The sequence below is a fragment of the Pelophylax lessonae genome, assembly GCF_965119305.1.
Source record: "Pelophylax lessonae genome assembly, chromosome: 6".
In the NCBI taxonomy this organism is placed as follows: domain Eukaryota; kingdom Metazoa; phylum Chordata; class Amphibia; order Anura; family Ranidae; genus Pelophylax; species Pelophylax lessonae.
In genome coordinates this window covers 93,835,058-93,849,015 of record NC_138773.1, presented here as the reverse complement: position 1 = coordinate 93,849,015, position 13,958 = coordinate 93,835,058, and the positions used below count along the sequence as shown (strand labels likewise).

The window sequence follows — 13,958 nt, the reverse complement described above, 5'->3', positions numbered from 1 at the left end:
TTAGGGCAAACAGATTAAAATTTAAAAATATACAGTATCTCACATAAGTGAGTACACCCCTCAAATTTTTGTAAATATTTTATTCTATCTTTTTATGTGACAACACTGAAGAAATGGCACTTTGCTATAATGTAAAGTTGTAAAGTGGTGAGTGTACAGCTTGTATAACAGTGTAAATTTGCTGTCCCCTCAAAATAACTCAACACACAGCCATTAATGTCTAAACCACTGGCAACAAAAGTGAGTACAGCCCTAAATAAAAATGTCCAATTTGGGCCCAAAGCGTCAATATTTTGTGTGGCCACCATTATTTTTCAGCACTGCCTTAAACCTCTTGGGCATGGAGTTCACCAGAGCTTCAGAGATTGCCATTGGAGTCCACTTCCACTCCTCCATGACGACAGCACGGAGCTGGGGGATGTTAGAGACCTTGCGCTCCTCCAGTTTTCATTTGAGAATGCCTCACAGGTTGCTCAATAGGGTTTAGGTCTGGAGACATGCTTGGCCAGTCCATCACCTTTACCCTCAGCTTCTTTAGCAAGGTAGTGGTCATCTTGGAACTGTGTTTGGGGTCGTTATCATGTTGGAGTACTGTCCTGCGGCCCAGTTTTAGAAGGGAGGGGATCATCCTCTGCTTTAGTATGTCACAGTACATGTTGTCATTTATGGTTCCCTCAATGAACTGTAGCTCCTCAGTGCTGGCAGCACTCATGCAGCCCCAGACCAGGACACCCAAACCACCATGCTTGACTTTAGGAAAGACACACTTGTCTTTGTACTCCTCACCTGGTTGCCGCCACACACGCTTGACACCATCTGAACCAAATAGGTTTATCTTGGTCTCATCAGACCACAGGACATGGTTCCAGTAATCCATGTCCTTAGTCTGCTTTTCTTCAGCAAACTGTTTGCAGGCTTTGTTGTGCATCATCTTTAGAAGAGGCTTCCTTCTGGGACGACAGCCATGCAGACCAATTTGATGCAGTGTGAGGCGTCTGAGCACTGACAGGCTGACCCCCCACCCCTTCAACCTCTGTAGCAATGCTAGAAGCACTCATACGTCTATTTCCCAAAAACAATCTCTGAATATGACGCTGAGCAAGTGCACTCAACTTTTTTGGTCGACCATGGCGAGGCCTGTTCCGAGTGGAACCTGTCCTGTTAAACCACTGTATGGTCTTGGCCACCGTGCTGCAGCTCAGTTTCATGGCCTTGGCAAGCTTCTTATAGCCTAGGCCATCTTTATGTAGAGCAACAATTCTTTTTTTTTTCAGATCCTCAGAGTTCTTTGCCATGAGGTGCCATGTTGAACTTCCAGTGACCAGTATGAGAGAGTGGGAGCGATAACACCAAATTTAACACATCTGCTCCCCATTCACACCTAAGACCTTGTAACACTAACGCGTCTCATGACCCCGGGGAGTGAAAATGGCTATTGGGGCCAATTTGTACATTTTCACTTACAGGTGTACTCACTTTTGTTCCCAGCGGTTTAGACATTAATGGATGTGTGTTGAGTTGTTTTGAGGGGACAGCAAATTTACACTGTTATACAAGCTGTACACTCATTACTTTACATTGTAGCGAAGTGTCAATTCTTCAGTGTTGTTACATGAAAAGATATAATAAAATATTCACAAAAATGTGAGGGGTGTACTCACTTTTATAAGCAGCGGTGGGTAAAAACACGCAAAAAACTCCTGTGCGGCTTCTCACACTAGTGAAGGGAGCCGTGCAAGGTACAGGCACGCCAGACCTCCGGCTTGCATTCCACTTGCAACGTGTGACCTCACCGCGTGCGTTCCAACTTGACGCCATAGATTTGACGTCTTCAGAAGCTGTCCCAGGGAAGCCGCACGGGAGTTTTTTGCGTGCTTTTACCCACCGCTGCTTGTATTTATATATATATTTTTAATCTTTTTGCCCTAAGGAAGGCCTCTCTTATGGGCTTTCAATAAAGATCTACATTTTAACGCTATGTGGAGTCTGTCCTCCATTTTCTCTTCCTGCATGGACCATCCTATTTGGAGCTTCTGAGTCGGCCAGCGAGGGGTTCCGGATGACCAATTGGAGCACACAGTTTGGGTCCAAGGACCTTTCAAGCCTTTTTGATCCTTGTGCCGTATGGCAAGGAGGATCAACAGCATCTGGGGAGTGGCCATTTTGAGCATATCCTGAGCACTTGGGGTGTCATTTCATCTTGGAGTACTATACTTTGGGAAGAAATTCCAATCTACTGCTGTAGTTCACACGGATCCTCTTTATCCCTTAGATTACATGGATTATATGGAGTTACACCTATTGGAACTTTTCTTATTGGACATTTATGCACATGTATTTATTTATTTTTTGTATTTTGTCATATAGCACTTGTCACTTTATATTGATACCATTTAATTTGCACTACATTGGTTTTTGGCACAATGTTTTATAACACCAATGACATTGTTATTGCACAGTTTAACACTATATTATTATAGCAAGCGCTGGTGCCAGCATGGATTAACCCATCCAAGCTGTATGTCCATACTGAATCAGCTTTTTTAGCCTACCCCAGCAGCTGCTTCTTATCAATATAATTTAATTGTATTCATTTTATTGTTTGGCGTAAGTGAATTTACACTATTATAAATATAATTAACTTCCTATCTATTTCCCAAGGCTAGCAGCATAAGGATTAAAAATAACTAATGTTGGCTGAGAGACTTTATGTCACTGCAGGAGAGGCAACAGGAAACCGTTATCCTATTGGTTTATAGAGCTTTTTGAATAATTTCCATTCAATGTCTCCAAGACCCCATACTTGTTTTAGTTTATTCTAGGTAATTAATGACAAGATGGTGGGTGTCACAATTCATGGGTACATAGCAGCACCGTGTTTAAATGCAACCATAAATACTGAGATAAGAAATTTCTAGTGATCCTAATTGGAATTCCAAATCCCCCACTGGTGCTTCATAAAACCTTGTACATTGACATGCTTCCCTGTCTCCCACAGTTCAGCTGCCAGTTGCCTGATCCAATTGCTGTAATGTCTACCGTCACCAATAATGGAGCTATTCCTCTCACTAATGCCAATGATGGCACGCTATTCTTCCCACTAATGCCAATGAGGGGGAATATTCCTCCTCCTACTGACCACAGCCACTACTTAATCTTTTTACTCTAAATGACCTCTAAACCTGAACAATTGTTCACTCCCTGGTGCTGGGGCATTTTCTACTCCCACTGGACACAGTCTGGCCTATCGAAGTCTGAACGACAGTAAACTAGCCCTTTGTTTAGAAACTTTGGAGACCCCTGGAGTAGGGAGCAGGAAAAGCACATTATCTTACCTGATTGTTTTCTCCCCGGGCAAGCAATGCTTCCCTCCGGTTCAGCAGTGAAGTTTCCCTTGTCAAGCAGAGCTATGGTCCTGCATCAGTCTTCATGATGTCAGAGGACCTTAGACTGCAGGAGCATAGGGAAAAATAGGTTGAAGGGACCAGTCTAGCAGCACAGAAGGCCTGCAGAAGTGGGGAATCAGGTAAGTAAAAGTGCTTTTTCATGCTCCCCTAGGCATAAACAAGCAATTGGATGCAGCCCCACCGCAAGGGAGGACTTTTTAGTTTTCTGGAGTTCAGCTTTAATATATGGTCTCCCTTGCTGAATCCCCGGGCTTAAATGATGTATTCCATAATGGTGTGACTAGCAGCTTTTGTTGTGAAAACACAACATATTCTCATATACAGAGTCTCTCTCTGCCTGGCTTTTATTTTTGTCTACTATAATTCAGCTGCCATTTGCTCAGTCTAATTGTTGTAACTGTCTGATTATTTGTCTATAAATGATCAGATCACTCTGTGTATGGACAGGAAATCGCAGCCCACAGGGCTCCACTGTCCTGACCGCTGCTATTTTCAATGGCTTCCATCGCCAGCACAGCACCCTGCCCCCACCCCAAGAGGTGGACCAGACCACCCACACAGCCTCGGCATGAGTGGAGGGGGGGAGTAGGGGGACAGGTGAAAGGGGGGAGGCCTGACATGAAGGAGGGGAACCCGGGGGTCCGACTGTCCTAAGGAGGGGCCCACATCTACCACAAAACCCTCCAGGGGGAGAGGGGAGACAGAAACTCACCATACCAGGAACCAAGGGGGCACGGCTCCAGACAGAAATAGGGGGGCTGCTGGCCAGGAGGAACACTGCGACTTAGGCTGAGACCCGGTCGTATGCGACCTTGTGAGTCCTTTAACTCGCAGACCAGCCCCCATCCAGGCTATTTCACGGCCGATCTAACGCGGAGCTGAGGTGTGCGAGCTCGCTGTCCAGACTGGGGTGACCATCTAGATTATCCAGCTCATCACCCAGTCCGGCAGTTGATTGTAGATCTCACAGGAAAAAAACAGGAGAAAAATTTCTATCTAAAAAAAATTGCCAGGACCAGAGATCCCAGCAAGGAACTAGGTCCTTACTCTTGACTAGGCAGAAATATAGTACCTTTAGCAGTGAGAGGGAGTATACCCCCTGGGACTGCCCATATAGCCAGATTCCTTTTCTGCCTAGTGCCCTACTTCTGTAGGGGGAAGTATATGCCAATGGTTATAAAGATCAGGAGGTGTGTCCGTCAATGAACGAAAGAGAAATGTGTATTTATTATTTTTTTTAAAAGGAAAACTTATCCTTTAAAACACAAGTTTGAACTGTTATGACTGGCAAAATGCATGTCCCATTGAGCTGAGCAATCCCCATATTACAACACACACACAACTGCATACACACATATACACTGATTTACAATTAAATATTTAACAAATTACAAAGGATTCAAAGAGCATAAAGGTTACTAAATAGACAGTACGGCAAACAACTTGCTTGCTTTGCAGCTTCTTTTGTCTGATTGAAACATCAGACTGATCCATCCATTAGAGTCACTGCTCACTGAGCTCTGTAAACAATGGGCTTTTTTAGCATAGCTGAAAGTGGCACATTACATAACACATAAACAAAGACTAGAGCATCACCTGCTGAAAGAACAGAATACTGCTTAACATGTAATATTTCATATTTAAATGTCTAAAGATAGAAATATATTTAAAGAAAGAAATAAAGAAAATAGATACACAGCCATTATGCATTATCAAACCCCATAATACATTATGTATTTATAGTTGGAGCAATTAATTCACCTGGTTTGTAATGAGTTTTATGACAAGATGACAGTCGCCTTGAACCTTTGAAGAACTTGTTCGTGGTTCCAATTTAAACCATTTATCCAGTCCTCCAACAGGAATCTCCTTTATGGGAAAAAATATGCAAAATAAATATAAGTATACATTTATATTTTCTTGGGTAGTGAACATATTCAACTGTTTGAAAATGCTTCATTGTAAAGCTATTGCTGCCAACATAAGCCCCAATAAATCTTGTAAATAATCTGTAAAGAAGTAATGGTCTGTTGTAGAAAATGTTTTGAAATTCCACTCAAGCATACACACATCAATTTCTGCTATTGCAGGATGAGTCATGCTACTTATATTACAGACAGCTCTCATTCGAGCAGAATTAATTAATTATTTCCTGTTTACTTACATTAATGGCGATGTTAAGGCATCCTAAAAAGTCATCCGCATTGTCCTCTGCAGAGCTAGCTGTTCCGTTTGCTCTCGCTGATTTCACTATCTGCTTGAAGTACCTGTGTAAAGATCTCAATAGGGTAAGCTGTTGCTCTAATCACTTTATTACAGCGCTAAGGCACATATTAAATATAAACCTCTACAGTTCCAGTCAATAGCTTTACTAAATAGGTAGTGTGAGGGGTCAGCCCAACGATACCACTTTACATGAACTTCAATGAAGCCACAGGAGTACATTTCAAAGCTTTCTTTACCCACCTTGGGCAACACTGGCTCTCTACCTAGAAAATGTCAGTTAACACATTTTTTTTGTAGCAATTATAGAGTATCTCTCAAGCGTAGACCAGGGCAACCATTGACACACTCCAAGCGTGTATGCACACGGCTTCCATGCTTTAAGGCTGTCTCCTGGAGAAGCTCTGAGCTCCAGAACTCATACCAGGATTTACCAATCCTTGAGAAAAATGAAGGGCCAGTTCACTCCTATTAAGGGACACACACGCCGAAGCCCATTAACCTGCATGGGTGGGAACAAAATTCTTCTAACTCTGTGACATGACTCAGTACTGTCACAGTGGAAAACTACATACATGTATATTATTATGTGATAAAATAAACTAAAAACACAACTTGGCTTACAGAAAACAGCTTTTAATTGTCGGAAATTTTTCAAAATGTGCTTGGTGAATCTTGCCTAGTGGAAATGGAATAGATATGTATCCCTTCCTATGTTAATGTTTATCTGCCCCGATGACCCCCTTTATTTTTTATGCATACAGTTAGATAGAGAATGCAGGTGGGGAAGTGTCCTCAGATCATAAAAAGCTGAGCTGAATAGGGAAGTTGCAGGGCTAGCCCTTTGTTATGTTTTCCAAGCACTTGGTCATGTGACATCACATTTTCCATTTTCACTGGTGTGCTCTTCTTCAACTGTAAGAGTCCTGATCTTCCTTTTTGCTCTGCTCCTCATTTGTTCCCTCTGGGTCATATGCTGGGTTGCCCCCTGTATCCACAGCCACCAGGATAGACTCCTTTGCTAGGGGTCTTTGGATATGTATGGGTGGCAATGGCACCTATTTTTTGGCCATCAGCAGAAAATTTTGATGACTGGCAAGCCTACTCCTCATTTTTTTCTCTGCATTATTTCGTTACTACGAGTATTTTGGGTTTATTTCTAGATTTTCAGACACCTGGCAGGTAACATCAAACTCCTGAAAAAGTGAACTCTGTTTTATGAAACGCGTAAAGGCTATGGTGTTCCTCAGTTTTTTTATGTGAACCTCCTAATCATAATTACATCTTTGTAAGGAGTCATATGTACTGATACTGATGTACGAAAATGTGATATCTTTAAATATACATTTTGTATTGGTGAATTGTCTGCTTTTTAATTGGGTTTTAATCATTGTTTGTAATAAAGTACCTATTTTGTATACTTGTGGTAGTATTGTATATTGACCTCCTAAGAAATCACAATGTTTCATAATGTTTCCTGCACTTGTTTGATTTAACTGTAAGCCCTTGTTCACACCAATGCGATTTGTCAAGCGATTCGACAGTTCAAAGTCGTATCTAATTTTCGGGATCCAAGTCACAGCGATGTTAAATAAAGTTTTCTGCACTACTTTTCTGCAATTTCATTGTGACTTGCATTTACTTCTGTTAAATTAGGTTTCAAGCTGCAATGAAACTGCAGATCCAAATTGCACTGATCTACGGCTTTGAAATCGTGCTGAAGTAGTGCGATTTCAAACTGCACTGGTTTGAACCAGGGCTAAATTTCAGTTTGGAGCATGAAAAGTTAAGGGTGGGAACCAGCTCAGGATCCTACAGTACATGAGTTTCAGCTGTAACCACTGGGTGGGCTTCATTGCCCCGTTCACACCTGAGAGATTTTCTGCTTGAAGCTTGTTCCTCCATAACGCTCAGCAAGCCAAATCCCATGACCCCTGTTTACATCTGAGCATTCTGTCACCTGAAGCAAAATGCCTGCCAGTTAAACAAGTACATGAGCTTTTTTTTGGCAGATTACAGGTGTTTTTGGCCCCATAGACCTAAAAGAAATGCCAGACCTGAGTGTTTTACAAGCATTTTATCGCTTGTTTTCTGCTTAAACAGCAGCTCTCCACCCCTGGTTTCCTCTCCCTCTCCTCCCCCTAGTGCTTTCTATTGGCTAAACCAAAATGTCTGAAGCTGCAAAACGATTGTATTACGCTTCTAAAATGCTTGTATTACGCTTCTAAAACGCTTGTATTACGCTTCTAAAACGCTTGTAAAAAAGCTGCAAAAACACTTTAAAAAACACATGAAAAACTCCAGTAAATCACTATGCTTAGATGTGAATGGAGCCTTACTCTTACATCTCCTGGTGACCATTGGTCACATTGGCTCCTACTTTTCTGAACTGTGTTCTTTCTTTGATCTTTTCTATTCCTCCAAGGCTATGCATTTTTCATGTTACAGAGGATAGAGGTATCCCCTACCATTCAACCCTCATTTTCTATCCACTATCTTTTATTAATTTATTTTCTCATACAGTAAAAAAAGAAAAGTGAATATATTAATAATAACTACTACCTTGTCAAAAATAAAATCGTATTTCTAAATCTGTAAATTTGCATTACAGGGCTTGCTTCAGCTCTTTATTGTGAAAAGCTTGTGATACTTTTCCAAAGTGTTGCTGCATGGCTCCCTGAGAGCCCCCAAAACCCAGGAGTTAAATTAGTTGTGAACTCAAGTAATCCTATATACATTTACTAATAGCTAAATATCGTTTTTTTGAAAAGTTGATGGCTGCGCTGGACTGACCTACTCGATAGAAGGTCTGTGGGTGGGTGGTAGGTGAGAGAGGGCCACTTGGGGAAATTAACTCCCAATCAATCTGGCCCGACTGGATGAAAAAAGGCAGTGGACTCTTGTTAAGGGGTCTGGGCTGCAACCTTAAGATAGGCCATATGGTCCTAGTGTCATAAGACATATAGGACCCCTACGATCTGGTGAGTGCGAATTTTATCTATTCCTGTCACGGTGGAACACCAGAAGGGACCCCTAGGAAAAGTGAATAACCTATCACGAAGCACCAAACACCTACTATTGAGCACTTTATTTTGGACTTTTCTCTTACTAAGGAATCACATCTCTATTTGCACTTTTATCCCAATTGCACATGAACTCTTTTTTTGCACATGAATTTTATGGATTATATATGTGAATGATATATTTTGGCACTGTTTTATAACTTAGTTGTTTATATATATGACATACATTTCTATCACCTTTACCACATATTTATTTATTGCAATACTATTTTAAATCAACATACTATTTGCATCATACCACGGTATTATATGAATATTATTAATATTGCTAATTTATTTAATTTAACTTTGAAGCAAGCGCTATAGGTAATCACTTATCCACTGATTACTTAATTTTTTGAACCTTAAGGTAGGACCTAGTGGTCGTTTCCAAAGTTTCTAGTGGTAGTCGGTTAAAGGAGCGCCAAAAATCAGCAATAAGAATCCCACTTAGATCAAAAGATTGTTGTTTTATTGGTAGCAGAGCATGTTAAAGCTTTAACATTTAAGGCTTTAACATGTTCTGCTACCAAGAAAACGACAATCTTTTGATCTAAGTGGGATTCTTATTGCTGATTTTGGGCGCTCCTTTAACCGACTACCACTAATAGCTAAATATGTACTTTTAACCATCTCAATATTTGGCCAATTCTGACACTTCTCACATACATGTGAAAACCTACGTTTTTTGTGCTTTACATTTTTTCAAAATGATTTTATTATTTATTTTATTTTATTTTTCTAGTGTTTTTTTTTTTTTGATCGCTTTTATTGCTGTCAAAAGGAATGTAAGCATCCTTCTGTTCGCCTACTTCACTGATCGCTATCCGGCCAGTAAACAAAGAGCTGGAACCAGAAGTGACAAAATAGTCATCGCTTCCAGGTTCTGACATAACGCAGTAGGAGGAACAGCTTCAGTTCCTCTCACTGTGAGGCCGGACATGGATGGCGCCGGCCGCATTGTGGCTTACTGATCGCTTGGTAGAGCCCGGTAAAAGTGGCGGGAGGGGGGTGGGAACCCCTTCTGCCACCTGTAAAAGTATTCCAGTGGCTGTTTAGCCACTCTGAGTACTTATACATTAGATGAGAATTGCTGGGACTAAAAAATGACACTGGGATCATGGTCCCGGTAAAATACCATCCCTACCGTGACGTATATATACTGTGGCCAGTAGGGAAACAGTTAAATAATCAATCTTTGCAATTAAAAAAAAATCTTGCATACATATTTTGTTTTATTTTTATCAATGCATCATGGACCTGTGGGTGGGCGTGTCGATATGACCACATGTCAGGTAGACACTACAGCTTCATAGCGAGGCTGAGGATTGGCTGGCTTGGGAATCCTGCTGTCAATCAAAAGAGGAGGGATGGGCAGGGGCATGACTATACACTGACCATGGAAGATACAGACTGCCCGTATCCAAGAATAGGATGACACGGGACACAAACTGAGCATGCTGGCATGGATAAGCTTCCATGCTTAGCACAGTCAGTTTACTACCAGAAAGTGAGAAACTGTCAGGATCAACCAGGTAATATTGAAGGATTACAACCACAAATAAATTATTACAATTTTATTTTATATTATTTTATTTTTTATTTTTATAACAGATCGGACGAAAAACAGATGTAAACTGACAAACGGTCAGTTTTTTCCATTTATTTTTGAATTGGTAGTGGATGCAAAAAAAACTGGTGAGAAACTGATTAGTGGTTGATGAAAAATGGATGAAAACTTAATCTGTTTTTCCTTTGAAAAGACGTGCCTGAATTGATTAAATGAACGGTTCGCATGTGTTAAAGGGGCTTTAAAGAGGTTGTAAATCTGCTGCCTATTGTGCATAGTTTTGTTCAGTTGGAGTATCCCACTCATCCCTTCTTCTATCCAAGTTCCTAATAAAACATAAAAACCAAAGAAACTGGACTGATTCTTGTTTGAGGTAAAAACACTTGGAAAATGCCAGATTGTTCTACTGTTGCTAATGGTAACCCAGGGGGACCCGTAACCAGCAGCTCCCTTGGGAGTAGTGCAACACTTACCTTAGAACGAAGCCGTCCAGTGGCACCTGCACACTTGAGAAGGCTGACATCTTCCCCGGTGTTTTTTCCAGTGAGTGGCTGGAGGCCCGATTAAGTTAGCCGCGAGCTGCCGTTTACGGTCTGGGCTCTGAAGGCCCGACACAGTAAGTCGTCATCAGCTGCATGCACTCAGAATATTTTCTAAACTGTGCAAGTTTAGGAAAAATTTACAGTACCTATAGGTAAGCCTTATTATAGGCTTACCTGTTGGTACAATTAAAAAAAGAAGACTTTATGTCCTCTTTAAACTTACAAACTCTTTTTAATAGAAGCTATTTTTGACCTTTGGAACTGTAACCACTAAGCTTCACCTCCACTCAATCCCTGCCTACAATGCAGAGCAACTGTAAGTAGGCTGCAGAAACTCTGCATAGCTTTATGCGATATGGTGGGACAAGCCACAGCAATCACTTTTTAACCAAAAGTCATAATTTGCCAATTGTTGACAACTAGGTTTTACAGCCACCCAGAATGTCCAGCACTAATACTCTGGAAAAGGAAAGGCATTGATTCGTTTCAGGAGGTGCCAAGGCACAGTATAGTGAAAGGGTGTATTTAATAATCTCCATATGTATAAGACCTTAATCTTTTCATACAAACATTGTGTTTTGCTTGTAGTTTTTCTTTAAGACGACTTGCTTTTGCACTTACAGTTGCACATTACCCATATTTCTGGTGAGCTTGGGATGCTGACACTTGCTAAGTTCCAGAGATGTGACCTCTTTCTGATAAATTCTAAAGTCTTGTCACTGGTGACAAGAACGTCTGCTTTGACTCTGCATCCTATTTGTTCATTGATTAGGTTCTGTTTGTCCCTAAATCCCAGAGTTATTCAGGAAATCATTGCTAGGCCATTATGACTTTCAAATCTAATTTAAATATAATCCAACAGAAACAGTCAGGTTATCTGTGCACCAGATATGCATGCAGTAGGTAGTATTTTGTCCAATTTAGTCTTGATTACTGCTGAACAAACAATTGTTATTTTTTAATAAATGCACATGGGCAATTTTAAAGGGTTAATACATCCACAAATGATATTACAGATTTGTATGTAGTTTTGTTTGTCTAATTAATGTTCATAGTGTAGTTTAACCCAGTGTATCAATCCTAAGTGCCGGTTCACACTTGTGCGGTTCGCGAGATCGCATGTAATTTGGAGCGCACTGCTCCTAAATTACATGCGATCTCATGTGCGGATGCGAGTTCAGCCATACACTTTGTATGGCTGAATTCGCAGCGCATCCGCAGCAAACTCGCACATGAGGCTTTTTTTGAGCCGCATCAGATTCGGATCGCACAGTGGTTCACACTTGAGCGATCCGATTCTGTGCGAACTTGCAGATCGCACTGCGATATGCGATCGCAACTGGGGGTGTCGTTAACTTTTAATTGACACCCCCTGCGTATCGCATATGGCAGTGTGAACTGCCAGATGTGCGGATACGATGCGGGAACACGCTGCATATTCGCAGCATTCCCGCATCGCACAAGTGTGAACCGGCACTAAAGGTGGATGTGCATTAGTTTCCTTTTTTTATGGCTGGTGATCCAGCCATTTAAGCTAAAAAAAACCCTGGTTGCTGTAACTACTTGAAAAGTATTAATTGGAGCTTGGCTTTAATTTGTTAGGCCATCTTAATCTGCTAGTGCATTTTATGTTACTCTCTCCCCAAACTGACAATGCAGTTGTCTTAAAACAGGCAGGGGATTTACAGGCTAGATCACTAATTGAAAATAAAAGGAAAGAAAGCCTAAAAAAGAAAAATGCAGCCATCACATTTAATGATTGGTAACTTGAATTAAAACATGCAGAGCTATTAAAGATTGTCCAGTGAGGTCATGGCTATGAGGAATGACAGTTGTAATGTAGTTGCATCATACCCATCCAGCCAACTTTGAAGAACCATTATATTTACATTACTGGAGAATATGGGATTTACTAAAACTGGAGAGTTCAAAAACTGGTGCAGCTATGCACAGAAACCAGTCAGCTTCCAGGTTTTATTGTCAAAACTTAATTGAACACGCTGAAGTTTGAGGCTGATAGGCTACCATTCACAGCTGCACCAGAGTCCAGTTTCAGAAAATCTCCACCTATAGGTTTTTGTCCAGAAGTGTGTCTTTGGTGCATTGTGTTACTCTGTCGTTTCCTGTGCTTCTATAGCATCATTAAAAATATTCTTAACATCTGGGGCGCATGCAGGCGATCGCGGAAGATGGATGCCTGACCTCCGCGCTCCGCGCCACCGGACACTTACCATCCGGCAGATAAAGCCCTGCTTCGCTCCAGCGACGACCTTCCTATCTCCTTGACTTGCGGACATCGCCGGGCACACGGGGGTATGCGCCGAGCGCCCAAATTCAAGCAAAAACAGCGGTCCCAGATGAAAGCTGCTCCGGCCAGGGATGAGATTGCCACAGCTTCCCGCAAGCTTTCCTCTGACCTTATGCAAGGCCTCAAAGAACTTGGAGGCCGCACTAATCAGTTGGAACACAGGATGGACTTGGTCACTACAGTATTAGAGGGTCATGAAGATGAGGTGGACAGGCTTAATGGGGAGCTTAATGCCCTCCGTGACAAGCTGGAGGATGCTGAGAATAGGGCCCGCAGGGATAATCTCCGCATTCGGGGATTCCCAGAGACTGTCACTGATCTTCAGGGCAAGCTACAGCCTTTTTTCAAGGACTGGCCCCTGACATTCCCCTGGAACGCTTAGAATTTGACAGGATTCATAGGTCCCTGGCTCCTAAACTCACAGATGGCCCCCCTTGGGACATAATTATCAAATTTCATTTCTATCGCACTAAGGAACGCCTCAGGGAGCACCCTGACCTCTCCTTCAAGAACTATTCACTTCAACTGTTTGCTGATCTTTTCTCATTCACTATAGCCAGAAGGAGATCTCTGAAACCATATCTACAAATCCTGCAGGCTCATAAAATTAAATATCGCTGGGGTTTCACCTTTAAGATCTCGTTCACTGTTCAGGGCTGTCATTTCAGGGAATTTCATGCAAATTCCCTGGCTGACCTACGTCACCACTTGCAGGATTTGAACTTGGATCTTCCCTCCTCTCAGACGGTTCCCACACCCTCATCTTCGGCTTTCAGAGCAAAACCATCTTCTTCATCCTCCCCCTCCAAGCCGCAATTCCAAGGATCCCACCATGGTTCCCAGGCT

At 41.8% G+C, this 13,958-nt stretch overlaps 1 protein-coding gene across 1 annotated transcript in view; it reads right to left on the bottom strand.

Moving 5' to 3' along the window:
* Positions 1 to 13,958, bottom strand: part of BAIAP3 (BAI1 associated protein 3) — a 599,530-nt gene that overhangs the window by 148,510 nt on the left and 437,062 nt on the right. Inside the window, exons 11-12 of the mRNA XM_082260275.1 lie at positions 5,572 to 5,674; positions 5,169 to 5,276 (exon numbers count right to left, since the gene is read on the bottom strand). Of these exons, the coding sequence (XP_082116401.1) occupies positions 5,169 to 5,276; positions 5,572 to 5,674 (211 nt within the window). The remainder of the gene's footprint in view (positions 1 to 5,168; positions 5,277 to 5,571; positions 5,675 to 13,958) is intronic.